We start from the raw sequence: 27,365 nt of genomic DNA on the forward strand, positions 1-27,365 counted from the left end.
CATTCACTAAATTTCACTCACGCTTAGCCCGCCCATGTTTTTTCTCATTCCCTCGCTAAAACCCGCAAGCAGCGCTAAAATAACCGCTAGGGCTCTCTGCTTAATGGCCTTGACCTGCGCATCTGAATCACTCGCCTAAACTACCAGCTCGCTCGCTCACTTGTTCCCAGTCCTCCGTTTCTCTTCTCCAAGTCAAACCCTCTCTCTACCTTATGAAGTAACAACTTTGTAAGTTTTCTTGATAGTTTAGCTTTGCTACGGAGTTGTTTCAGTGTCTGTATTTGCTATTTAGTGGTTAGGGTTTGAGCCTTCGACTCTGGTATTTTCTGTAAATTTTTGGAAGTTGAAACCCTAGTTTTCGTGCTTCAATGGAAAATCAATCAGTTGGCTTTTGTTAGTTTTTTAATTCGTTATTTTGAATTCGGAAACTGGTTTTTTTCCTTTTAATCTGTTGCTTTTTTTTTGAAAATTTAAATTTATTTATTTTTCAATACTTGAAATAACAGTAAGAAAAATAGTACTGAATCCACTAACGGTGTTATTCGTTAATTTATTTGACAGAGGCTGGATTATTTTGTAATTTCAGGATGCATATAAAGCAGGTAATGCCATGCTGTTTTTTCCCCTTCTGCATGTATTTTTTTTTACTGGAATTAGAAAACTGAATTTGATTTGTGTTTGGATATAGGTGATAATCGAGGGTTTTAAGAGCTATCGAGAACAGATTGCAACTGAGCCTTTCAGTCCGAAGGTTAATTGTGTTGGTAAGTTTGTTTTTCATTGTAGTTTTTATTTTTATAATTTTTATTAACTTGTTTTTTGGGATATAATATACTGAGTGATGAGTGGCAGTACTTTTTTTGATTGAAACCTAGGAGCTGTGGTTCCAGGGTCCCCTTAAATTTACACATTCTCCCTCTCATTTTTTTTTTAATATGGAAACCTACCTAGATTAGGGCATTTTTATGCAGTGTCTCTGTAAGAATAGCTTTCCAATTCTTCACGAGTGTCTGTGAAGTTAAATTGTAAGCAGTGGAAAAAAGTGGCATGATCAGGAACCACTTCCCACAAAATTTCATCAAATGTAGAATTTCCACATCTTCTCAAAAGAGACCTGAAATTGTCCATCTAGTAATGTACAGCACCAAGAATCATCCCAAGAAAGTTTGGTAGTTCCATGACTTTGCCATCTAATAGAAGCATTGCCATGTAATATACATATCGTCACTTTGTCGTCATACATATGTGCACGTGGAATCCCTTTTAAAATCTTGAAACTCTGGAAATGTTAAAACTATAATAGCTTGTTTGGAACCAATGCTGCACTAGAATTGATTTCAACTATTTAAGGAGATTAAATTGATTTGATTTGCTAATTGAATTCTTTTGTTTGGAATAGGTTTTAAAATTGAGGAATTCATTAACTTGAGTTGCTTAAAATACATTATTTATCCAACTTGCCCCCATCCCGAAAAAACTTATTCCAAGTATCTGTATGCGCGCGCGCGCGCATTATTTATCCAACTTGCCCCCATCCCGGAAAAACTTATTCCAAGTATATGTATGCGCGCGCGAGAGAGAGAGAGAGAGAGAGAGAGATGTTTTTGGGATTAATCTTCTAATGGGTCAATTTTGAAGCAAATCACACCCCTTTTAGTGTGATTTGCAAATCTATGAAAATCTTGAATTTTAATTGGTTTTAAAATTCATTTATGCTGCTTAAAGCTTTGCAAACACTAGAATTAGGTAAATGGTGTTGGAATGATATCATTTCTACTCAAACCTTAAGTTTCCAAACAACCTATAAGTGTGAAGGGTATGGAGAGTTATATGTTCAGAGAGGTTGGGAGGCCAAAAAGAGCACCTGATGGCTGTTAAAAGAGGGGAAGCCAAGACCATGACAGGGACGGGGAATGCATTTCTTTTTTGCAGCTCCTTGTTTCAAGGAACTGATTGGATCTTGGTTAATGTAATTTATTGTTCTTTCTTTGTTCTGTACATTTATTTTTCTGACTTGATCCATATAAAATGGGCTATAGTGTGAATTCTTCTGTAATTCCTATATGTCTTCTGCAGTTGGTGCTAATGGATCTGGCAAGACAAACTTTTTCCATGGTGAGTGATCATGTCCCTGAATTTTTTTTTGTTTTTTTTTTTGATAAACTTTTATTGAAATCAAACATCTATCACAAGCTTACAATATGTTTCTTTTGTAGCCATTCGTTTTGTATTGAGTGATCTCTTCCAAAACCTGCGCAATGATGACAGGCATCAATTACTCCATGTATGTTTCATCATATACTATCTCAATTCCAATCTATGAGATCAAGGTATTGTTTTTTGCCAACCTTTTAAGTTTGAATTATGATGATTTCTGCTATTGAACAGGAAGGTGCTGGCCATCAAGTTTTATCTGCTTTTGTGGAGATTGTGTTTGATAATTCTGACAATCGCATCCCGGTAATGCTTCATAACGTACTTTGTTTTCTTTACTGGGTTATGGAGGGTAAATAATGGTCTAGATATTATTACAAAAGGAGAAAGATCCTTATTTTTATGTTCACCTTTTTCTTCTTTTAACATATAAGTTTTCTATGTTGTTACTCTTTTTCCATCTGATAAGGGCATGGTTTTGTTTAAGAAGTTCATTAAGACAAACTGTGGCCTCCATCAGTTAGGACAATGATCCAGGATTCTGCCACTATCCTTGCAGCCATGCATAAAATTGGCAACCTTTCAATGCTTTACAGGAAGAACTAGGGAAAAAAAAAACAATAAATGTGGCCATGCGATTTTCTTTTTGTTCTATTTTCTTCATCCCTCCTAACCTTCAAAAGATGAAAGGAACCTGATCACTCTTCTTCTTCCAAAGTGTTCAATCTCCTCCTTGTTCTTTGTGAAATCTGTTATCTTATAGATCAACCCAGATTGTTTAATATTTTATTAGGCTTTTGTCTTTAATTACTAACATCATGCCAAGTCCTTATACTCCTGGTTTCCTGAGGTTTTGGGTTGGAAGTCTCTATTTCAACTACGTAGTCCCTGCATCAACCAACTGGAACCAACTGTATCACTGTTGATGGCCACCTCAAATGGCAAACTACTGGCGTGGCTATCTTTGTGATAGAAAATGGTTGCTACAGTTTTGAGGATTAGCCTTTTGTTGCTGTTATGTGTGTGGGTCATGCGAGAATTGTGGAAGAGGAGAAAAAAAATTTGATTGGTGCTTCTTTGTTGCTATATTATCTTAACATGGCTGCCAATTGCTTTATACAACGTCCCCTCGATCCATGTTTTGTTTTCCTCCTCATAAGAGATATTGTTACATATGGTGTGTTTTCATTTGTCCTTTTCTTCTTGTTCTTTCACATGTTAATCATGCCTTTTCACCTATGAACAGGTTGATAAGGAGGAAGTGCGTCTTCGAAGAACAATCGGTTTGAAAAAGGATGAGTATTTCTTGGATGGAAAGCACATTACGTGAGTATCTCTCCTTTTTAGAAAAGAAATCAATGTTCTTTATTTACTTTTATGTCTCACTGCGTTTCAATTTGTTTATGTAAGCTCAATGATAGAAAGTCTGATAATTTGTAGGAAAACTGAAGTTATGAATTTACTGGAAAGTGCTGGGTTCTCTCGCTCTAATCCATACTATGTAGTGCAGCAAGGAAAGGTTGGACACCTTAAACCTTTCTTCATGGCATAATCTTCTTAAAATTTATGTATATTCTTTTCCTGCTCTTTTTTTTTTTTTAAATTTCCTTTTTGTTTCTTGTGATACTTCATAGATAGCATCTTTGACATTGATGAAAGACTCTGAACGTCTCGATTTATTGAAAGAAATTGGTGGCACCCGAGTGTATGAAGAGAGACGGCGTGAGAGTTTGAAAATTATGCAGGAAACAGGCAAGGAAGGAATAGTGCAGTTGGGCTTTCTTTTGTGGATGTTTTCCAGTATGTGTATAATTTTATATTTTCTGTCAAGCAGGGAACAAAAGAAAGCAGATAATTCAAGTTGTTCAGTACCTGGATGAGAGGCTGAAGGAACTGGATGAAGAGAAAGAGGAGCTGAGAAAATATCAGCAGCTTGACAAGCAGCGAAAATCTCTAGAATATACTATTTATGATAAGGAACTCCATGATGCTCGACAGAAATTGTTGGAGGTTAGTACATGTCAGATGCCTGGACATGCATAAAGGTTTCTTCGTGTACTGCTTTTATGAATCATGAAGAATGTTACACCAAATTGCTAGTTGAAGTATATACAGGACAGGCATTTCACTGACTAAACACAATTAGGATATGCTGCTCAAAATTTAGCTAACAGCAAATAAATGTGATGAAACTCATTATTTTAGATGTATTAACTCTTTCATTTCTTCCACCAGTTCTTGTACCTTGTTCTTTATGCGCCTATTTATTATGAGATAATTTTGGAGTTTTGAATGGGGAACTGGCGTTGTAGCAGTGTTAGATTGTCTTGACCTTAAATGCTAAGACCTGTCCAGGATCTAAACTTTGTTGTTTCATTTTTTTTTTTCTGAGGTGAGGTATTGCCTATATATATTTATTTGTCCCCATCTCAGGTTGAGGAGGCTCGGAGCAAGGTTTCTGAAAAATCAGCGAAGATGTATAACGATGTGTTGAATGCCCATGAAGAGTCCAAGGACTTGGAGAAGGTGCTCAAAGATCTTACAAAAGAAGTTCAAGCATTGAACAAAGAGAAAGAGGCAGCAGAGAAACAACAAACAGAAGCAATAAAGAAGCAGACAGAGCTTGAGCTTGATGTGAAAGATATGCTAGAGAGATTTTCTGGAAATATCCAAGCCAAAGTATCAAACTCTAACAAAGAGAAAAATGTTAATTATTTTTTAAGGATAAAGAATGCTGAATGTTTTTATTCAATGTATGCACTTGCTTTCAGGATGATGCTATGAAGCAACTTGATATTCTACAGAAAGAAATACAGGATTCTCAGAAGGAGCTCAACAAAATCAGTCCCATCTATGAAGAAAACCTTTCAAAGGAAAAGGATATCACCAAGAGGTAAGCCAAGAATTTTCAATTTTGCGCATGCTTTTGCATGTTGCACATGGACCAGGCACAATTGTTTTGTCTTCTACTAGAATTCTGAGATTGCTTGGTGCTAGTGTATGGGTTTTAGTCTTGTCTGGTACTTAAAGTGAACATGCTCAAGATCAGACTGCATTCAGATAGTGTCCAGGGTTCGCTGCAGCTCCATTACTTCGGACATGTAAAGGAGGCCTTAGATCAGTCATGATGTCAAGTCAGTAAAAAAATTTTTCTGATAGATTTATTCAGTAAAAAGTTTTTGTTTGCTTTCTTTTACAAATTTCTTGATTTTCTTTGCACTCCTGAAGTGTATTTTCTTTCTTGACCTTTGATGGTTCATTGTCTATGCCAAAATAGCACATTTATTTGGGAGAAAAGCTTGTGCCATGTGCAGTATCTTTCTTTCACAAACAGTTTTGGCAACTTGCAGAATAATGGAGCGTGAAAAGCAGCTTAGCATACTTTATCAAAAACAAGGTCGTGCAACCCAGTTTTCCAGCAAAGCTGCTCGTGACAAATGGCTTCAAAAGGAAATTGATGATTTACAACGAGTTCTTTCTTCAAATTTGGCTCAGGCAAGAGTTCACATTAATCTATTCTGATACTTGAACATCATCTCATTATTTTTGGTCCGGTTTGGTTTTTATAAAAAAAAAAAGTAACCAAACTGACATTTTTTTTTTAAAACCGAAACCGAACCGAAACCGGTTCAAACTAACTGGTTTTGGTTCGGTTCTGTTTTTTAGGACAAAAACTGGTTCAAACCAGTTTGGCTTGGTTTTTCCGGTTTTGGCTTGGTTTTTTGGTTTGGTTTTCTTCTAGTTGGGCTTGGTTTTTTCCCCTTTTTTTTGGTTTAGGTTCGGTTCTGTTTGGTTTTTTTCGGTTTTAGGCTTATAAAACTGAACCGAACCAGTCGGGTTTTTCAAAAATTTAATCCGTTTAATCGGTTTTTTTTCACGGTTCGTTTTTTTTTCGTTATTTTTTTCTGGTTTTCTTGGTTTTTCGGTTTTTTTGCTCCTAATCTCAGATGAACTTTATTTTTTTCTGGTTTTCTTGGTTTTTTGGTTTTTTTGCTCCTAATCTCAGATGAAATATTGTTGTCAGGATTTTCCTAATGGATAGATTAGGAGGCAATTTCTTTACTCATGCCCACCATTTAATTAAGAAAGGACCAGGCCTCTTATCAGATAATTCAAAGATCAAAACACAATGTCAAGTTTTTTTTTTTTTTCTAATAGAATGATTAACCTCATTAGTATATTGTTTGTTCATTTTCTTGTATGCTGTTTCCAATCCATGGATTACAGCTCTTATAGGCTGGTTGTTCTAGGTGTCTTTTTCCTCCTTTTGTTTTGTTCTTGGGTACGCAATCTCAGGAGGTTACTCTTTAGTAAATTTAGGTTTGAAAGGAACAATGTTAGCACTTCTTGACTAGTATAGGTGTACCTTAGAAAAGGCTAAAATGTAAGGTCTCTTTTCAACTAAAAGTTTCTCCTTTTTCCTCCTTTTGTTTTGTTCTTGGGTACGCAATCTCAGGAGGTTACTCTTTAGTAAATTTAGGTTTGAAAGGAACAATGTTAGCACTTCTTGACTAGTATAGGCGTACCTTAGAAAAGGCTAAAATGTAAGGTCTCTTTTCAACTCAAAGTTTCTGTAAATTACTCCCTAGGCTATAATTTTAGCTGAAAGGGCTTCTCACATTAGTTTTTTGTTCTTTACTGTCAATAAACTAATGCATACAGCTGACATGACACATATAATAGAACATACTGTAGATGGAGGATTTGCTAATAAGTAATTAGAACAACATTATTTAAGAATTAGTTGGGATTTTATTCCTGGCTTGGTTTGACCTTGTAGGGTGTGGGGCACCTATATATGCACATATATTTCCGAGTCTTAATACTAGATGCATGTTTTGAGTTTTTGCTATTTTGAATAATTCCTTGCTTGTGGATGTCAACAATTCCACTTGTAGATTCAAGGAAGCCTCCTGTGGATTTCTAGATTTTTCCCCTTCCCTTCATACCTTGTTGGGTATTTTTTTCATTTTAGCCCCTAGTAAAATGGACCAAGGAACTGGAACTTTCATGCTATGAGAAATAATTAATTTTTCTTTTCTGCATGAACTGGACACTTTGAGGAGAAAGCTGTTACACTTTCCATATGCTGTCCCGGCTACAAGTGTTCGGCATTTATTCTGCTTTGGTGCAATCTCTGGATTGTGCATGTGCCATGGCTATGGTGTCTAGGTCTATAGCAGTAAGTAATAGATGCCCACCATTAAACGAAAAAAAGAGCCATAAGAGAATTTCTACTTCTATGTTGAGCTGTCTGCAAGGTTTGTGCATACCTGTTTTGATTCATTGAAGAAGTTTTGTTAGTTGGGTTGTGTATGGAATTGAACTTCCTAGCTCTGTTGTTGCAAGTCAATGTGCCTCTCGTGCTGTTTCCTCAATATTCTGATGCTAAATAAGCTGTATACTTGTGTATATCCCCAGGAGCAAAAGCTTCAAGAAGAAATTTATAGGCTGAATGCAGACTTAAAAGAGCGAGATGCCTACATTGAGAGTCGCAAAGCTGAAATTGCAACCTTAGACTCTCTCATTTTCCAGTCACGTGAAGGATTCAATAGTCATAAAGCACAGAGAGACAAGCTGCAAGATGAGCGGAAGTATGGTTATTTTTCTGTATTTATTTTGGTCAGGCTTACTAAAAGTACTCTGGTTGACTTTTTTTGTTTTGTTTCTGTAGATCATTGTGGAAAAAGGAAAGTGAACTTTCTGCTGAAATTGATAAGCTAAGAACAGAAGTTGACAAGGCAGAGAAGAGCCTGGATCATGCAACTCCTGGTGTGAGTAATTTCTTCCTTTATTTATTTAGCTTTTAATTTTACAAGCTTAGTTATCAAAATGCCTCCATGAGTATGAACAGCTTGAATTGAACTTGGAAAAAAGCTTCTTTGATCTTTGATTTTTTCATTGCAACCAAGTTCAAGCGTCACATTGAGGCCTGTTTGTGATGAAGTCAAGACCAATCAGGCCTATGCTTGCCTTGAAGGGGCCCATGAACATGAACCTTCAGGCCCACTCTACTGACCTTAATTTGTACTTGAGATCCTTGTGTAATATTTTTAGAACAAAAGCTAAAATGGCTAGCAGTTTAATAAACAAAATTGACTATGTTTCATGCCTGGGCAGCATGCCAGCCTTGCTCTTTTTTTCATTAATTCTTATATTTCTCTGGCTTCTGTTTTAGTCTCAACACTTATAAAATCACTTGCCATGAGACCAGTCATTTGTGAATGAACTGAGCATTTGGGCCAAACTCAAGAAGTTGCAAGCTTTCTAAACAGCAAGCCATGGCTTAAAATAAACCACGATCAAGCTCAGCTTAAAAATCCTTTTCATAGAAGGAAAGTTGAAGCCGCTTGGTTCAACTTATCTTCCATCCAAAATGTGCATGTTACAAGCAATATGTGCTCCATTGCAATTGGTTGATTTTAATGCAGTAGGCATTCATAGTAGCCTAATGTCCTGCTTGTTTGATGCTGCACACAACAATGATCATTTGGTAGAAGTTAGTTTTTTTATGTCATCTGAACCCCTTCCTGTTTCTGGCAACTTTGCCAATGTTATGTTATCAGGATGTGAGGAGAGGGCTCAATTCTATTCGGCGTATCTGCAGAGAGTACAAAATTAGTGGAGTTTTTGGTCCAATAATAGAGCTGCTTGATTGTGATGAGAAATATTTTACTGCTGTTGAAGTTACAGCTGGAAACAGGTATGTAAAATCTATTCTATTATGTTCATTGTTTTCTCTCTTGGAGCCGTGTTCTCAATCTGCTTGACAAGCTGACATACTTGTTATTAGTCTTTAGACCTTATGCTTTGATCACTTCATCGTTGAATGATGTACTTAATATCTGTTTATCTTTTGAGCAGCTTATTTCATGTCGTGGTTGAAGATGATAACATATCAACTCAGATAATTAGGCACCTTAATGCATTGAAAGGAGGGCGAGTTACTTTTATTCCACTTAACAGGGTAAAGGCACCTCGAGTAACTTATCCACAGAGTTCTGATGTGGTACCTTTGCTAAAGAAGTTGAAGTTCTCTCCCAATTTTACGCCAGCATTTGCCCAGGTTGGTTCTCCCTCATGTTTGGTCTTACTGAAACAGTATTGACCCAGCAGAAACATTTATGTGAGTTTTGTTGTTATAAATTAATTTAAACGTTGGACTGCACATAACTGATAATCAGTAATTTCTTGTGCTATTTTGTTCTAGGAGGTTATTTCTCTGTGTTTTCTTTCAATAGATTGCCGATGTTTTCAATAGTTATTTTTTCTCGCTGGAATTTTTTTTTGTGAGAAGCTTGTAGTGATTGCTTTGGGAATCTAAGGATGGATAGTGATGGGAAAATGTTTCAACTTGATAATTTTGGGTGACTGGCACTAACTGTAAAAAGTAAGTGAAGGCTATGAAGTACCTACACATGTGCTACTTCCACCCCTAACCACAATGCTAGACTTTTGAAGTGAAACACAGTTATATAAATGTGTTCACACTTTTTGAAAATTTTATGAGCTAAAACTGTTATGGTGTTGATACGACTCCTGGAGTGGTGTGGGATGTGCTACATGTTTATATTGTCACCTTTTCCCTGATGTGATATTTGTGCATTCTTAAATTATTTTACTGGCATGTTCTTGGATTGTGAAAAGCCGTTGATACCGTTGGTCTTGTATATATATGTGTTCACTTTTCTTTGAAAATTTGCATGAGCTGAAATTGTTATGATGTTGATACGACTCCTGGAGTGGTGTGGGATGTGCTACATGCTTATATTGTCACATATTCTTTCTTTTCCTCCAGGTATTTGCTAGAACTGTGATCTGTCGAGATTTGGATGTGGCCACAAGAGTTGCCCGAACTGATGGTTTGGACTGCATAACTGTGGATGGTTAGCATAGAAATCTTCTTTTTTATTTTACACAATGACCTTCATATGTGATCAAGATGCCTTAACAATTTACTACTGATCAGGTGATCAAGTAAGCAAGAAAGGTGGTATGACAGGGGGCTTTTATGACCATCGGCGCTCAAAGTTGAAGTTTATGAACATGATTATGCAGAATACAAAATCTATTAACATTAAGGAAGAAGAACTTGAAAAAGTCAGATTTATGCTACAAGATATCCTTTTTCACTATTATTTTTTTAAAATTCTTTTTGAACGAGTGCTTTTAGTTTATGCTTTCATTTAATTGCAAAACTGGGGTATGCTTTCTTGTCCATAGTTGTGAAAAATGTGTAAATACATCCCTCATGCTATCTTACTCCTAAAATTTTTGTAAACAAATAAGGCTTGATGTTTGATTGTTGAACAGTAGAACCCTTGACTGCTAAAATATCTTTTGAAGAGCTCAACAGATGCTTCCTTAATTCCTTAGCTTAAATTACATCCATCCATTATTGTCTACTTTGTTTTCGCTAAATTGATCTCACATATAGATCAGAGAATAACTGAACGCGTTACTGAGCAGCAGAAAATTGATGCCAAGCGGGCTCATGATAAATCAGAGTTGGAACAGCTTAAGCAGGACATAGCTAATGCTAATAAGCAGAAGCAATTCATTTCCAAGGCTCTTGAAAATAAGGTACATTTAGACTGTCAAGTCACCCTTACCTTACCACTGGCAGATTATCCTTTCTTTAGTGTCCGTTACATTATTGGTGTTAGTATTCTTATTCCTCTTTCAATGGATCCTATTTATAGGAAAAATCACTTGCAGATGTCCGGAATCAAATAGATCAGCTTAATGCCAGTATGGTCATGAAACAAGCTGAGATGGGCACAGAGCTCATTGATCACTTAACACCAGAGGAAAAATATGAACTATCCCAACTGAACCCTGAAATAAAAGACCTTAAAGAGAAACTTATTACCTGTAGAACAGATCGCATCGAGGTTAGAAATCTCAACCTTGTCTAGTAGTAATTGTAGTGTCCTTTGTGGAATGTGTTCTGTTTCACATGAATGTGCATTTTTCATTACATAGACTGAAACAAGAAAAGCAGAGCTAGAGACTAATCTTACAACTAACCTGAAACGACGGAAGCAAGAGTTGGAAGCCATAATATCAACGGTTGACTCTGACACGTTACATGGTGAAGATGAATTGAAGAGGCAGGAACTGAACGATGCCAAATCTCTGGCTGAAGTCACAACACTGGAACTCAAAAGTGAGCTATGAGTTTCTAAAAATTCGATTTTAATATTTAAATATAAGAAGAATTTTTTTTGACTGGTTAATCTTCTCAGGAGTTTCTGACAAGATAGATAGACTAAAGGAGGAACTAAAGGAGAAAAAAGATAAAAAGACAGAACTAAAGGTTTGCCACCTTTTGCAGACTGTTGATCTTTAGGATTTGTTGCAGCAGCTAAGATGACAACTTGTGTTTCCAGGTTTTGGAAGACAGATATGAAAAAACACTTCAAGATGAAGCAAAAGAATTGGAACAGCTATTGAGTAAACGGAGTATTTTTCTTGCTAAACAGGAGGAATACTCTAACAAAATTAGGGAACTGGGTCCTTTGTCATCAGATGCTTTTGAAACGTATAGCTTCTCTCTGAACTTCAAATTTACCTAATTGTTTCTTCATGTGAAAATGACTTCAATCTGAGCTTCAGTTTTCTCGTGCTTGGGTTTTATTGTATTGTTAAACTGTCATGTTTTGTAATCAACTGAGATCCCTGAGGTTTTTTTAATTGATTTATTCTGCCTGTTTTTCCACGCCAATATTTATGTTGAAATCTTAGAAGATGATGTTTTTTTTTGTCTTGCCTCGGCATGTACTTGGTACCTATTGAAACAGGTAATGTTTGCATGCTTCCACTTATATATTGTTTCTTTTGATAAATGACATACTCTCTTGTATTGGAGCATATAGGTATAAGCGGAGAGGCGTGAAAGATTTGCATAAAATGCTTCATAGGTGCAATGAGCAGCTTCAGCAGTTCAGCCATGTAAACAAGAAGGCACTAGATCAATATGTAAACTTCACAGAGCAACGGGAGGAACTTCAGAAAAGGCAAGCTGAACTGAATGCAGGTGACGAGGTATTATTGTATAGAATTTTATATTTAAGTCTCTTCTTTAGTACTTACTGTTTTTAACATGAGTTTATGATTTCTGTATCTTTACTTTAATGCCTTTTTGCAGAAAATAAGAGAACTTATATCTGCTCTAGATCAGAGGAAGGATGAATCAATAGAACGCACTTTCAAAGGTGTTGCTCGACACTTTCGCGAAGTATTCTCTGAACTTGTGCAGGGTGGTCATGGTCATCTGGTCATGATGAAGAAAAAGGTTAGTTAAAGTAGTGTTTTAAGCCTTAGTTTCTTTTTTTTCCCCCATCTCCAACTACCATATCACTTTTTTTAACTTTTCTAATCAATATGCTGGTTCATAATTTATAAATCCATCCTTAGTGTCCCATAAGCATATTTTTTCTTGCTCAAAATCTAACCCTTGCACTGTTTGTCCTGCTGTGATGGTGATTTTTTTTAAATGTTGACAAAATAACTTGTCAAAATCAATTTTTTCTTCTACAATGCACTTGTATTCTTCATTTGTGTTTTTTATTGTTTTCCAAGTTTAATCAGTATTCTTCTTGGTCTTTGATGTTGAATTTCTGAGATAATTGTAGGAGTGCATTTTAAAAATGGCATGGCTTGCATTTGTGATATCTTGACAGGATGGTGATCATGGGGATGATGATTATGATGATGATGGACCTCGTGAGGCGGATTTGGAGGGAAGGGTTGAGAAATACATAGGTGTGAAAGTGAAGGTATGTGTTTGTTGTCTTTCATTTATATGTGTTTATTTTCTTAAGAAATGAGGATACAGGAGTTCTTTTTTCCTTTTCAAAAAGGATGGATTGGATAGTAAATAGCATTCTAGTGCACTTTCTGTTTATTGACATTGAAAAAGTGGTGAGATTAGGATTCAGCTAGTCTTGTTAGAAACAATACTCCACGAAATGCATGCAAATCTTGTTTTCATTTGTAATTTGCCTTCTAGTAAATAGGGGGCGCAGAATTATTTTTCCTAAGGCATCTTCTATCCTCAAGTTGGTTTACGGGCATGCTCAAATTTAAATATCCTCAAGTTGGTTTTGGCATGTAGGTTTCATTTACAGGGCAAGGGGAAACACAATCTATGAAGCAGTTATCGGGGGGTCAGAAAACTGTAGTAGCCCTGACATTGATATTTGCCATCCAACGATGTGATCCTGCTCCCTTTTATCTTTTTGATGAGATAGACGCAGCACTGGATCCCCAGTACAGGACTGCTGTTGGAAGTATCCTATTTCTATGTTGTTTTTTTGCCATCTCCCTAAAGTTGTAGTTTCTTTTTTGGGGTCTTGTTTTGGCTATTTAGCTATTGTTTATTCATCAGATGTAACCATTGGAGGTGATCCTTAATTACTTTGTTTGCTAGACATGATTCGTCGCCTGGCTGATATGGCCAACACACAATTTATAACCACCACTTTCAGGCCAGAACTTGTGAAGGTTGCTGACAAGTTATATGGGGTGACACACAAAAACAGGGTGAGCCGTGTCAATGTTGTCTCCAAGGAAGATGCGCTAGATTTTATTGAGCACGACCAATCTCATAATGTTGAATAAGGTTGGAATATTTTCAACTCTAGCATTTTCTTGTTTATTTGATATTTTCAACTGAGTGAGATGTGGGATTTGATGAAATTGATTTCCAGTGATGAACCATTACTGAAATGATCTGATTCATCTTTATGGCTGGTGCAGCCAAACTCTGATGGTCTGACGGAGGACTGATAAATGGATCTATACGAGGATGCCGTGATAAATTTGTTCGCTGTTAACCATGTACTATATTGTCTTTGCTGTAATCTCAAGATTGTAAATAGGTGTTAAACAGCTCAGAGCTTTATTAGCACAGCTTCTCATGTCTCTTCAGTATTAGCCTAGGAACTAGTTCAGTATCAAAATTGATGGAAACATTGGAGATCTGCAGCTGTGCGGATCTTTTACCAAGGCAAGTACGCAAACCATGTTTTTCAATATGCTCTGTTCTTTAAATATTGGGAAATTCTCTTTCGTGTGGCACTGTTGCTGAATGGATTTCTATCAGCCTTCATGACACGCTTCTAGATGCTTTCTCCCAATTAAAATCCATTTCTCCCAATTAAAGAACTGCTCGAGCTTGTGTTCTTGATGAAGGGGCAGCATGAAGACCACGGCACTGCAGTTTTTCAAAGAGACGAAAGCGGCTGTGATATTTTCCAATAGGAAAATACCCCATCCAATGTCATGAAGACCATGACTTGGGAAATACCATGACTTAGGATGGGATATTTTCCAACAGGAATACAAACAATTGGAGGACAGAATTTTTAAAAGAATTGCCCCCATGGGACTACATGTCAGTGTACACCAGTTACATGCCAGCGGATGTGTTCATGATTTGTACCGAAGACATTATCCTTGAAGAGGTGAATGGATAGTAAGGGATTTCTCTTTTCACCGCAACACACCCCAAACAACTTTAAAAAAACTCCTCTCTATCTCTATTAGTGGCGGGTGTTGAGTTTTCCGGCCAAAATAGCCTTATCACTCGTATTTTTAGATATATTAAACACTTTTTCTTAATTAATTTGATGTAATTTATGTTTCACTAATGTTAATTTGATTTTATTAAATGTTGGGATTTTGAATTAAAAATTAAGCTAATTAGTTGTAATTGAAGTTGTCAATTAGATTTAATAATTTTTTTTTAATTATCAATTATTTTAGATTGTTGATTGTGAATTAACAAAATTATGAGTTTGAAATGTTAGTGTTGATTTAGGTTAGCTTATGGATTAAGTTGATTATATACATTTTTAGTTGATAATTTGTTTGTTTTGTTAAACAAATCAATTTTTTTGTTGTTGTTGATTATGAATTAAAAAGATTATTTAATGAGATAGTGTTGATTTAAGGTAAATTATGAATTATATTGAATTTCATATAAAATAATAATACTATGAAATACATGAATATATTTGATAATTTTATTGTGGTACTAGAATCTGATGAATGTAAGTTTTTGCCGATTAATTTAAATTTTATTGATAATTGAGCATTTTATTAACTCTAATATTTATATATAAAAAATATAATTATGTTTGGTTATGTTATTTGACAAAATATTTGATAATTTAGGAATCTTATGTTTCTATGATGATATCATTGTCAATACTGATAATGATATTACTTATAATCGAGGAAGTTATGAATTCCTAATTGCTACATTAGATATGTTCTTTAATGAATTATCAAGAATGTTATGTGATCGACTTGACTGGAATATGTTTGAAATAGAAGTTGAAATTACTTAGAGGATGTTGCAAACCAGGATTAGTCAAGTTTGTTATGTTAATGTACCAATCTATAGTGATGAGACTGTGAATTCAATGTTTGAGTTTGTTAGAATTAATATGCTGGAGCTCTACTTAAATAGTATACCTAGATGAGGAAACTCTTCTAGTACAAGGTTGACCTAATTTTCAAGTAACTTTTAGAGAACTTCATAGGCATCATGATTAGATGATCCATCTAGATTACGTGGTAATGCTAGTAGACTAGTATCGGTGTCGAAAATTGTTAATATGAAACCTCAACTAGGTATGACATATGCTCCATATTGTTATGGAAAGTCAAAACCAAATGATGATGAAGATGAGCGTCATATTAATAGAGTTGTGGGTAATGAGGATGATGAGAGTGTTGAGTTTATTAAGCCTGTTAATCAATACATGGAACCTTATTCTCCTAAATTTAAGTTTGTTAGTGCGAATGACCAATATAGAAATAATGATTGGGCCGATAGTCATAGACATTCAGGCTTATTAATTGATGAATTGGACGTTGAGACAAGATTTAAAGACAAGTCTGAATGTGTCAATTCAATAAAGCGATGACATCTAAAGAATGTTTTACAGTACAAGGTATATCATTCAATAAAGTTCTATGTTTAGTTGTAATGTGTTCAAGAATTGATTTATTTATGATATTTGTGTCTTTGTGTGTGAGGGGGGTATCACCAAATGTTTGATTTAAGGAAATTTCTAAATTGAAAGGGCTATACATATGTTGAAATCCTTTTGTTTTGCAACGTCATCGTCAGATCTAATTACCGAGGTAATGTTGGCAATTATGAAAAAAGAGTTCAGTATGAGTTACAATGATTTAAGGTACTGTATAGAGGGATTATGCGTATGAAGTCTTTTATTGGAAGTTACGGATACCCAAACAAAAAATATTGAAAATTTTATTTGATATATAGGAAAAGTCATTTTAAAACCTACCTACAACTCTATTAGCCATCAGAGATTCAAATCTAGGAACAATTATCACTCGGGATCATAAAATGGCTTATAGGAATAATGAAACATTTAGGAGAGCATTTTAAGCATTTGGTACTTCAATTAATGAGTTTTATTATTTTTATCCTCTAATTAGTATTGACAACACTCATCTTTATGGTAAGTACAAAGCTAAATTGTTAGGTATGATTTGTGAAGATATGAAGAATTGAGTTTATCTATTGTGTTTTGCTATTATGAAAGGAAAAAAACAATAATTTAAGTTGATTTTTAGATTTGCTTTGTCCATATGTGATTAGGGGACGAATCAGTTGCATATTATATCAAATTGGCATGTGGTCATAAAGAGTTCTATAACTTGATTTTTTCCTGAGCCTATTGAATATCATCAATATTGTTCATGACACTTTGTGATTAACTTCAACACAAAATTAAAAAAATATTACCTTAAAAAATATATTGCATAGGATGCATGTAAATCCTCCTAAACAGGAGTTTGACATTTTATATAAGGAGTTGGTGGAGACAAATGGTGCAATCAGAGCATTGTTAAATGCTGAACCCAAAGAAAAATGAGCATTATCTTATGATTATAATGGTCTACATTATGAAAACTTGACCACAAACTTGTCAGAGATTTTTAATAATTTTTAAAAAATTATACATGGCTTGCCTACTTCAACTATAGTGCATATAATTTTTTAATTTGTAATAAATAATTTATAGAGCACAAAGAAAAAGTAGAAGAGTTTTTTAGTTGTGGTCCCCAAAAGTCCTAGTTAAAATACTTTTTGATGCAACAACTTTGAGATCACACTTGATATCTCTTTGTGATCTTTGAGGTGGCATATTTTAGTCCGAGATACCTCCAACAGCTGGTGTTACAAAAAAAATGTGGGAAACCATTGACATCAATTAAATGACTTGTACTAGTGGCAAATAACAATTGTATCATCAACAATATTCACACGTAATTGCATATTGTATATTACAAAATATAAACTACGTAAAATTTATAGATGAATTCTATTCAAACTTGTTGTATAAAAATATTCGTGTTTTCAACTTTTACTTGATATGTCATTGTGACCTTCATATATTGGTCTAGATATATATGGATGTCCTACTAGATGGTAGACAAATAAGAGTAAAAGAAAATCCACTCATTTACATAATCATATGGATGTTAGAAAAAGGAATTCATTGAATAGATGTGACAAATGCGGTCAAAGAGTTATAATAGAAAAACATATGAAACTGATTAAATTACAAATGCCAACAATTTATTTATATAGGACCTTAAAATAGACATGGTTTTTGATTAAACGTGGTTTGTCCTTTTCTAAGAGTGTCGACAAGTAGGGCCACCTTGTTACTAATGGAGGTCCTGGTGACAAGTCAGTGTTATAAATACAAGATCAATATCGATCTGATGATATCTAAAGTAGAGAGGTTAGATAAATATTTTAATTAAAATTGTTAATTATTATAATTTTAATGATTTTTATTGATTATTTAACTAAGTTGTTTGGTTTCTAAAGCAGTGATCCAATGACATCTAGACAACATGCATTTATAAAGTTGTATAAGTGTGTGTCCATATGTCATCAAGGCTAGTTTTTATAAGATTAGTCAATTGCATCATATAAATCTTGACCATGTATTAATTGCAGCATTAGTGGAGTGATAGAGGCGCGAGACATACACCTTCCGTCTATATATTGGTCAAATGACACCAACACTCCAAGATTTGGCGATGTTAATCAGTTTTCTGATAGATGAGATACATATGACCGACAATAAAGGCTTAATTGATGTAGACTTTTTATGTGATAGTTTATTAGAATGGGTACCTCTAGTTAGTGCTTATAAAGGCGACTACATCAAGTTGACATGATTGGATGCTAATTTTAATACCCCTAGCATATGCGACACTAGACCAGCTGATTTTGTATGATCGAGCATACATATTACACATGTTTGAAGGATTTATTTTCACGAGTACTACTAGCAATGCAATTTTGTTGTACTTTTTAACGATACTTGATGATTTTTAAGCCATTCTAAATTACAGCCAGGGAGAGTCATGCTTGCATATATATATATATATTGATGGGAGAGTCATGCTTGCATATATATATATTGGTAACTATGTAAAACATGTTTAGAAAAAAGAGATAAATTATCGGGTGTCTTCTATTTCTTTAGGTATATGTATTTTAAATATTTGATTATTAGAAGTAATTACATTTTAAATACTAACTTATAATTCTCAATGCTTATTAATATAGCTATGGTAATAGGAACATATTCATATTAGGTATTTAGAGAGTTGGGGCAATAACATGTTTGACACTTTTACTTAGATGCCACTCTTAATTGGTTCTAAGTACTAATTAAAAATATATTTGATTATTCAACATGTTATTTATATAAACTGAATGTAAATAAATATACTAACTCTGTGGCCTGTCTTGTTAGATGGTGTGGAGTTAGACATTTCACAGTAAATCCCACTTATGTTTATTAGTTTTATCGAGATGAGTTAGACATGCAACAACCGCATCAAGTATATAATACAAATGTATTTTTTTATTATCTAAAGTTAATTATTTAGTTTGAATTGATTATTTGATATAATTCTTTTACATGTTTTGATATGTTATATAGATGCCATATGCAAAGAGCTTGATACTTTTAACTTCAACTATATGTCATGAAAGATCTGATATTTGGTTAGCATAAGTTCCTCTAAACTACTTTGACATTGTTGAGATGCATTATCCATATCAAGTAATATGATGCTTTGGACTATCTCAACATATACTAGATTATGTTGATACTAGAGATGAGCTGCACAATATTAGTCGCCAGCGTAAACGTGAGGAAATTCGGTTTGTGATTCATACATCTTAGCTTGATCTTTGTGATGCTAGAAGAGATTATGTTTTTTAGGAGCAGAAACCTACAATTGATATAGATACCTATATGATATGGTATCTGTCCATGCATAATTTCATTACACCAACCTAATTGCTTTTCCCGAGATGTTGATGCAACCTTATGTGTTGTAGCCCCTAGTATCCAAAAAGAATCAATCAGTATGCAATGTTTTTTTTTTTTATATATTTATTAACTACCAGGATAATTTTATTTTGGATGATGACTACTAATTGATTTTTAATACATGTATATAGATTAATTACTTGGTACATAAAGCTCGAAAAATAGCAACGACTATTTGTGAAGGTGTCAATGATATGAGATGTATTGTGAAGGTGTCAATGAGATGAGATGCATGGGAGGTTAAGTGTTTTGAAGTAATACTAACAAAAGACGAGTTTGCTTATCGTGGGGGTGTTGGGCACGTTAGCCCGTCCACAAAAAACCTAGATATGGTCCACAAGCTACTCAAGTTCATTGTTAGTACTTAAAAGTGTATTTTTATTAATATTTTATATTATTATTTTGCACTTGAAATATCAATAACTCCTTAGCTAGAACATGTTTTATAATATCATATCTAATAATATATTATACCTTTAATTTATGGTGAATGTTCATCTTAAATGCATACCTATCACATAAATGAAGGGATTGATTGATGAATCTAACTACTGAAATTAAGAAAACAAAGAGAGGGTTAAACTTAGAAAAGAGATGCTGGTTCAGTTCAAATTAAAACACTATCAGTCATTGGGTTTGAAGCTATAAAACTTGGATTTCAGTTTGATTTATATGGCCAGAAAGCTAAGACATAGGCATAAAACATTCATTAGAAATCCAAGACTCAATTTTTCCTTTATGAAGTCCAAATCTTAGCATTAAAAGAAAAGTATGAATCTGTCATACAACCCAGATATTGTTCATTGTTCAGCCCATATCTCAAGTTCTAGAAGTCCAAATATACTGATTTTTTTTTTGTTTAAAAGCCGAGACAATTTTCTAAAACTTTCATGAGACAATTTGTTCAAATTTTGACTAGAAAATAAAGATTGTTACCAAGTCAAGAAGTGACCACCCACTAAACAATTAGTCAACAAATCAATAGTTTTAAATTTTAGCTTATAAAAAAAGGTATTTTCTATATATTTAAGCATCTTGGTTTTCAAATCAAGATCATATTCTTGCTCTATTTCTTTATATTTTTGTAATGTTTAAGTTTTACTCTCATTAATCTTTTGTTTATACTTTTCCTTTCCTTTTCTTTACTTAGTTAATTTATATCTTATTTATGTTCTTATCTTGTTTATTTATGTTTCTCTCATTTATTATGTTTAGTTAAGTTTATTATGTCAAGGTGAAAAGGTTACACTAATGGTGTAAAAATAAATATAGTATAAACTCAACATAGACTTTAATGTTTAATATTAACATGTTTTGTATTTGCTAAATACATTGCTTGTTATATGATTAATCTAGATTTATATTGTATAGTTCTTGGTACAACAAATACTTGACGCTTTTATAACCCAACTGTATGGTATAACCGATACCTGTGCTATGAAAGGAACTTAATTTGTTGTTAACATAAATTATAATCATAAATACCTGACAACATTTACAAGTATTAACATTATTCAAATAAGATAGCTAATGTAATGATCTTAACCATTTATAATCTGATTGGAAATTTCTTTGTGTGTGGTTTTCAGATGCGTAATAAAAGGAGTTTATACTATACTTGTTTAAAATACTATTAGTGGATCCTCTAATCTTGATAATTATTTTGTCCTTACATCAATATCACATCTCAAAGATCTTTTTTTTTTTGTTATTATCTATTTCTTTATTTGTAGTTTATACAGTTAACCTCCCTGTGATTTGACCTCGGTTTTGTCGGGTTATTTATTATTTCGACACTCCTACACTTGAAAAAAAACATTAATATTTTGATAATGTCATTCATCCACGAGCTAGGATGATATTGGTTCTTCTCAAACCTATGAGGCTATTACAAGCCCGACCTCAAATTGAATGAGCTAGGAAGATAATTATATATAATTACATATTATTATATATTAGGAGAATTATGAATAAATATATAATTTTTAATAAAATATTATGTTGTCTTTTACATTAGAGAAAGAGGCAATAGTTGAGAGAATTAATCAAAAGAAACAAAAAGAAAGTAGTTAAGAGGGAACTTTTAAGAATAACAACAATATTAGTAATAATAATAATAATAATAATAATAATAATAATGATAGTTTCTTGCTACAAATTTTAAATTAGAAAAATTACCCTTAAAATTTTATAATTTGGTTGAAATTATATTAGCATATTGAATTTTAGAAAATTATATTTTGGGTGTTCAACTCAAATTATATTAATATTTAATTTTGAAATTTTTTAATCAACTCAAATTTTCAAATTATATGAAAAAACTAAACTATATTCATATATAATATATTATAAATTCAAACAAAAAATAGATTAGAAATTCTCTCTCATCCAAACACAAAATTATTTTCTCTCTTTTCATAATAATTTTTTAATTAAAATAATTAATTATTTTAATGTGATGATATCAAAAATAAATTTTAAAATGATTATTAGCTGCCATGTTAAATATGAATGCATGGTAAAGGTCATGAATGGTTGACAATAATTAAATATGATGGCGAAAGTGACTAATGTAATTGACTAAAATGGAGAGATTATTTTTCATATCAGCAGGATATTATTGAAAGCTGAAATACACATAAAATTGAAAGAAATACAAAAGAAAGTTAGAGAGAGTTAGTTGAATTGAGTAGTTTCTCCTTGTAAACAAGTTGTTACATTATATAAATTTATAAGTGTTTTGATTTCTGAAATTTTTTAACAGCGACTAGGTATAATGCTTGAGTATTCTAAGGCAGCATTTATTTGTCTCTCTTTGGTAGCAGAGAGAATTGGTGAAGCACTTGATAAAGTCTAAGATGGTTGGTTTCATACATCCCCGTAATACTGGACTCCGACAAAGTCAACGGGGGACTCCTATCTAGGTGTGGCCCCATTTTGTAACAATTCTTCCTTGAACGAGTTTCTTGATTCATTGAAAAGAAAAAAAAGAACAAAAAAGGAACGTTTGGAGCTGCTTTATATACATCTATTAAGTTAGGTTGTGCTTAGAAAATGATACTTCAGAGGTGGGGGTTTTTGCCGATGATGTTGCTTCTAGTGGTCGCTGCAATAACAGGAGCAACAGCAAATCCAGATGTGAAGGATGGCTGCCAAGAAAGGTGTGGGGATGTTATTGTTCCTTACCCGTTTGGGATTGGGGAACAAAGATGTGCCATGAATGCTAACTTCTTTCTAAGATGCACTTCAACTGATGATGGTCATCATGAACTGTGGTTTGGATTCGTGCCTGCTCGCCATATATCGGTGGAGGAGGGCACAGTTTCTATAGGCTTTGTTCCAGCATTTGATTGCTACGACAAGTCAGGGCAGCAGGTGAGGCTTTACAATATGTCTATGGATCTTATAGATCCCTACACAATTTCAGATTCGAGAAATATGTTCACAGCAGTTGGTTGTGATACCATTGCCATGGGGACCAACAAGGAGGCGACATCCGGGGTTGGTTGTCTCTCTTTATGTACTGTAAATTCTACCATGTCAAAGGAGAATTCCTGCTCAGGTTCTGGGTGCTGCCAGACCTCGATTCCCAAGGGTCTCAAGTCACTGAATATTACCACTCAGAGCTTTCGCAACCACACGACTGTTTCCGAATTTAACCCTTGTGGATTTGCTTTCCTTCAGGAGAAAGTCTCCTTCAACCTCTCGGATTGGCCACTCTCTCGAACTCCAACAGATTTTGATACATCAAATGTTGTGATCGAATGGGTAGCTCAAACCGAGACATGCGTAGAGGCTCGGGCCAATAAGAGTTCATATGCTTGTGGCATCAATACAAATTGCTACTACTCTGATAATGGTCAAGGATATCGCTGCGCATGCAATGAAGGGTTCGAAGGAAACCCATATCTTGAAAAAGGATGCCAAGGTAAAGTGACAGACGCCTTCAGTTGCTAAGTGATTGAAATTATAAGATTGTTCATTCCTCTTCTCAGATACCCTTGAAACAAAACAACTTCAAAATCCAGTCATGGCAAATTATGAAACAAAACAACTTCACAGAACTTTTACTCTGAGTTGAATTTAGGGGAATTCATAATTTGTTATGTTTGACAGATATCGATGAGTGCAAGGATGCCGGCAAGAGATACCCATGTCACGGTAAGTGCCATAACACCATTGGGGATTACGAATGTAAATGTCCACTTGGCATGAGAGGTGACGGCAAAAGAGGTTGCCGTGGGTTTGGCATCATCACAATCATTATTTCAGGTAATTAATGTGCATCCACTTCAACACCTGGCAGTGGTAGGTATTCCTTCCTTTTCAAATATCCTATATTTAATTTATTAATTAATCCATCATCCACCCAAAAGTCCAAAACTAGTTTATTTTTTAATTTAAAAAATATTCAAAATATGGAAATCTTCAATCGTGGAGTTTTAGAAATAACAAGACTCCAAAGGTCACTCTTCTTGTTTAAACATTGTTTTTCTTTTATTTTACTAGTAATTTTAAATATTTTTTTATTATTTTAGAAATGTTTTTCCCATACTTGGATTATGAACTGTTTCGAACTCACTAATGGTCTTGAGTCCTTTTATGTCTCCGGATCTTACAACCCATCTTCTAAAACAAAATTAAAAGTTTTTGCTTCTGATTTTTTTTTAAATTAAAAGTTTTTGCTTCTGATTTTTTTTTTTTTAAAAAAAGGAATGCGAGTTATACCATCTTGCCGAAGACACTTTTAATGTGAACATGAAATAATGACCAATCAAGAATTTTTTTTTAATGAGAAATGCAGTTGTTATTGGAGTTGTTGGAGTGTTGTTACTGCTCATTGGCGGTTGGTGGCTGTACAAAATCATGGAGAAAAAGAAGAACATCAAACTCAAACAGAAGTTCTTCAGACAGAACGGTGGTCTACTGTTACAGCGACAATTATCCTCAGGTCATCAATGTGGTATTTCCAAAACCAAAGTATTTAGGTCAGAGGAGTTGGAAACTGCCACGGATAATTTCAATGTGAATAGGATACTTGGTCAAGGTGGCCAAGGTACCGTGTTCAAAGGGATGCTAGCAGATGGAGTAATTGTTGCGGTCAAAAGGTCCACAATGGTGTGTGAAGAAAACCTTGAAGGATTCATCAACGAGGTCTGTATTCTTTCACAAATCAACCAAAGAAATATAGTCAGGCTACTTGGTTGCTGTTTGGAGGCAGAAGTTCCTCTTTTAGTTTATGAGTTTATTCCTAATGGAACTCTTTCCGAGTATCTCCATCGCCAAAATGAGGAGTTACCTTTGACATGGGAAATGAGATTACAGATTGCTGCTGAAACTGCCGGAGCACTTTGCTATCTTCACTCAGCAGCCTCCATTCCAATTTATCATCGAGATATAAAGTCCACCAACATACTCTTAGATCACAAGTATCGCGCAAAGATTGCCGATTTCGGGACTTCAAGATCACTCTCCGTTGATCAAACTCATTTGACGACTAATGTGCAAGGCACCTTTGGTTACTTGGACCCAGAATACTTTTGGTCCAGTCGGTATACAGATAAGAGTGATGTCTATAGTTTTGGAGTAGTTCTTGCTGAGCTCTTAACTGGACAAAAAGCAATTCTAACGAACGAGTCACAAGAACACAAAAACTTGGCTTCACATTTTGTTCTGTTGATGGAAGAGAACAGAATTTTTGATATTGTTGATGCTCAAATTAAGGAGCACTGCCCCAAGGAGGATGTCATCTGTGTATCTAATATTGCAAAGAGATGCTTGAATTTGAACGGAAAAAAGCGACCGACAATGAAACAAGTCACATCAGAATTGGAGAGGATCATTCAATTGTCACAAAAGAAGGACGTTCAACAAAATAACGAAGAAGCTAAGAGCATCACGGCTGAAGTAATCAATGCGAGGGATGATGCTTCTAAATCAATTACTTGCAGCAGTTTTCAAGTTGATCAAGCTCTATCATCATCTGATGTCGAACCTTTCGTCCCTTTCAAGACATGGTGATCCATTAATTAGAAACGTGTGTCGACTCTCTATGTTTTTCCTCTTCTTTTTTTTTCCCCTAATGTTCTTGGATAAACTGAGGACCATTCGTTTCGGTATTTGTTTTGCGAAATGCTTTAAGCTATCGCTGTCACTGTTTTTTCTTCTATATAAATCTTGCTCACTTTCTCCTTAATCTTATTATTTCTCTTCTCACCCTGGGAAAATATAGCAAATCACAAGAAGAAATGGAGTGATCTTGGTGTGCCTAGAAGGGACATCTTTGAATGCTTGAGTTTCTGGGTCATCCACTGAAGGAAAAAGGGAACTGTTTTGTTACAGTCCCTCCTCAGATTGTTGCTAATGGCTCCAAAGGCTGGGATTATTGTCTTGTAGGCTAATTTATGGGTAGAAGTCCAAAGCTCTACTCTGTTTCTGCTATGGCAAATACCCTATGGTGGCCGGATGTTCCTGTTGAAGTTTACTCTTGACAGAAAGTCCATTCCTGAGATGTGATATAATTTTGATCCCGGTGATTTAGGAATATACTAGACCACTTCAACGTAGCATTTAATTTGGACTTTGTGATTGTAGAGGATTTTCTGGACCATACTAGATCACTTCAATAAAGTAATTTTCAATCTCTAAGGACATCACTGTCTGTCTTAGGTTCACTTATTGAAGGACTTGCATTCTCGTGGAGAAGAGTGATGATTTGCCTGGCAAAGATTATATCTCTTCGCTATTTTTCTGACCCCACAAGTATTCATGAAGTGCTGTTAGCCTAGATAGCTCATCAGATACTTCAAGCTTGGCCTTTTTACATCGCTATTTCTACATCTTTTTGCAAGCTCAGCAACCATTTCTATCTCCTCCGGTTCTTCTTTAGCTACCTTAAAATCTAAAATTTTAAGGAGATGATTGTTCTCCAACGATGAGATGAAAATGATGTTACGCTTCTCTCCAGGCATTAGAGTTTGGCTTCTGTCCTATCAAAAGCTCCACAAGAACTACTCCAAAGCTGAAGACATCACTCTTTACTGTTAAATTTCCTATCCTAAGACACTTACTATCCAGGTAGCCAAAATTTCCCTGTATTTTGGTGGCTATATCAGCTTCACATGATGAAATCAGCTCTGAAGCTCCAATATCAGCTCCGAAAGTATGTTCACTCTCTTGACATCCCCATGAACGATTGGAGGGTTTGCTAAAGAGCGCAAATAATCAAGTGCAAGCGCAGTCTCAGTAGCTACCCTCAAACGGTTTGTTTGAGTTCTCAACACTTGAGACTTTTATCATATATATGATGAAAAGGGTTTCCGTTTGAGATGAAATTGTAAACTAGTAAAGGCTCTTTGGTTTGCAAAAATAGTCCAAAAACTTTTGACCACATTCTTGTGATTGACTCGTAGGCCAATTTCATGCTGAAATTCCTCGTTCATTTGAGCCATGTCTACTCCCTAAAACTTCTTGACTGCAAGTTGGGTGTAATATGGTAAAACTCCTTTGTATATACAGCCAAAACCACCTTGCCCAAGTTTCTGATCACCATCATAATTGTTTGTTGTTTTTGCGAGCTTTGACTCACTGTAAATCCTTTCTCGCTGATGCTTTAAAACCATGACCCCTGTCACAAAAGAAATGAAAAAATAATGAATTTCCGTGATAATCAAGCTAGTGTGTCCCAGAAAAGTTAAGATGTTGAATTCTTGTACTAAATTCTGAAATGTGTATGAATTCTAGTCATAAATCCCAAAGCGTTATTGATTTTTGGAGGCAGGCTCCATCAAGTCCCTCTCT

General features: G+C 34.5%; 1 protein-coding gene, 1 long non-coding RNA gene and 2 pseudogenes across 4 annotated transcripts in view; 2 read left to right on the forward strand and 2 right to left on the reverse strand.

The window, feature by feature from the left end:
• Positions 1 to 14,234, forward strand: TTN7 (Structural maintenance of chromosomes (SMC) family protein). Of its 3 annotated transcripts, XM_011045655.1 has the most exons (30): positions 1 to 228; positions 562 to 602; positions 689 to 764; positions 2,077 to 2,115; positions 2,217 to 2,284; positions 2,389 to 2,460; positions 3,401 to 3,480; positions 3,595 to 3,673; positions 3,789 to 3,906; positions 3,989 to 4,164; positions 4,588 to 4,833; positions 4,926 to 5,047; positions 5,505 to 5,649; positions 7,576 to 7,748; positions 7,829 to 7,928; positions 8,721 to 8,857; positions 9,019 to 9,220; positions 9,953 to 10,040; positions 10,124 to 10,273; positions 10,586 to 10,737; positions 10,857 to 11,048; positions 11,140 to 11,323; positions 11,403 to 11,473; positions 11,547 to 11,698; positions 12,033 to 12,201; positions 12,305 to 12,451; positions 12,840 to 12,935; positions 13,274 to 13,448; positions 13,589 to 13,780; positions 13,918 to 14,234. In XM_011045655.1, exons 2-29 carry the CDS (start codon positions 588 to 590, stop codon positions 13,777 to 13,779), a joined length of 3,615 nt encoding a protein of 1,204 aa, XP_011043957.1. In that variant the 5' UTR covers positions 1 to 228; positions 562 to 587; the 3' UTR covers position 13,780; positions 13,918 to 14,234. The 3 variants fall into 3 exon arrangements, with proteins under 3 accessions (XP_011043957.1, XP_011043965.1, XP_011043973.1); XM_011045663.1 differs by lacking the exons at positions 1 to 228; positions 562 to 602; positions 689 to 764; positions 3,401 to 3,480 and having other exon boundaries at positions 2,071 to 2,115; XM_011045671.1 differs by lacking the exons at positions 1 to 228; positions 562 to 602; positions 689 to 764; ... (4 more) ...; positions 3,595 to 3,673; positions 3,789 to 3,906 and having other exon boundaries at positions 4,052 to 4,126.
• The window catches only part of LOC105139269 (uncharacterized), a 22,849-nt gene continuing 9,495 nt past the window's right edge, over positions 14,012 to 27,365 (reverse strand). The window contains exon 2 of the long non-coding RNA XR_844944.1: positions 14,012 to 14,223. This is a non-coding gene — a long non-coding RNA (uncharacterized LOC105139269). The remainder of the gene's footprint in view (positions 14,224 to 27,365) is intronic.
• Positions 22,416 to 27,365, forward strand: part of LOC105139260 (wall-associated receptor kinase 2-like) — a 10,574-nt pseudogene continuing 5,624 nt past the window's right edge.
• LOC105139250 (wall-associated receptor kinase-like 1) overlaps positions 25,799 to 27,365 on the reverse strand; it is an 18,535-nt pseudogene continuing 16,968 nt past the window's right edge.

This window comes from Populus euphratica, unplaced genomic scaffold (genome assembly GCF_000495115.2).
Source record: "Populus euphratica unplaced genomic scaffold, PopEup_1.0 scaffold3.1, whole genome shotgun sequence".
Classification (NCBI taxonomy): Eukaryota; Viridiplantae; Streptophyta; class Magnoliopsida; order Malpighiales; family Salicaceae; genus Populus; species Populus euphratica.

Excerpts from the sequence above, each read along its gene's own strand:
- TTN7 (XM_011045655.1), top strand. Across the intron at positions 10,274-10,585 it reads AGTCAGATTTATGCTACAAG|ATATAGATCAGAGAATAACT; the intron begins ATATCCTTTTTC and ends AATTGATCTCAC. Across the intron at positions 12,202-12,304 it reads AACTGAATGCAGGTGACGAG|AAAATAAGAGAACTTATATC; the intron begins GTATTATTGTAT and ends GCCTTTTTGCAG.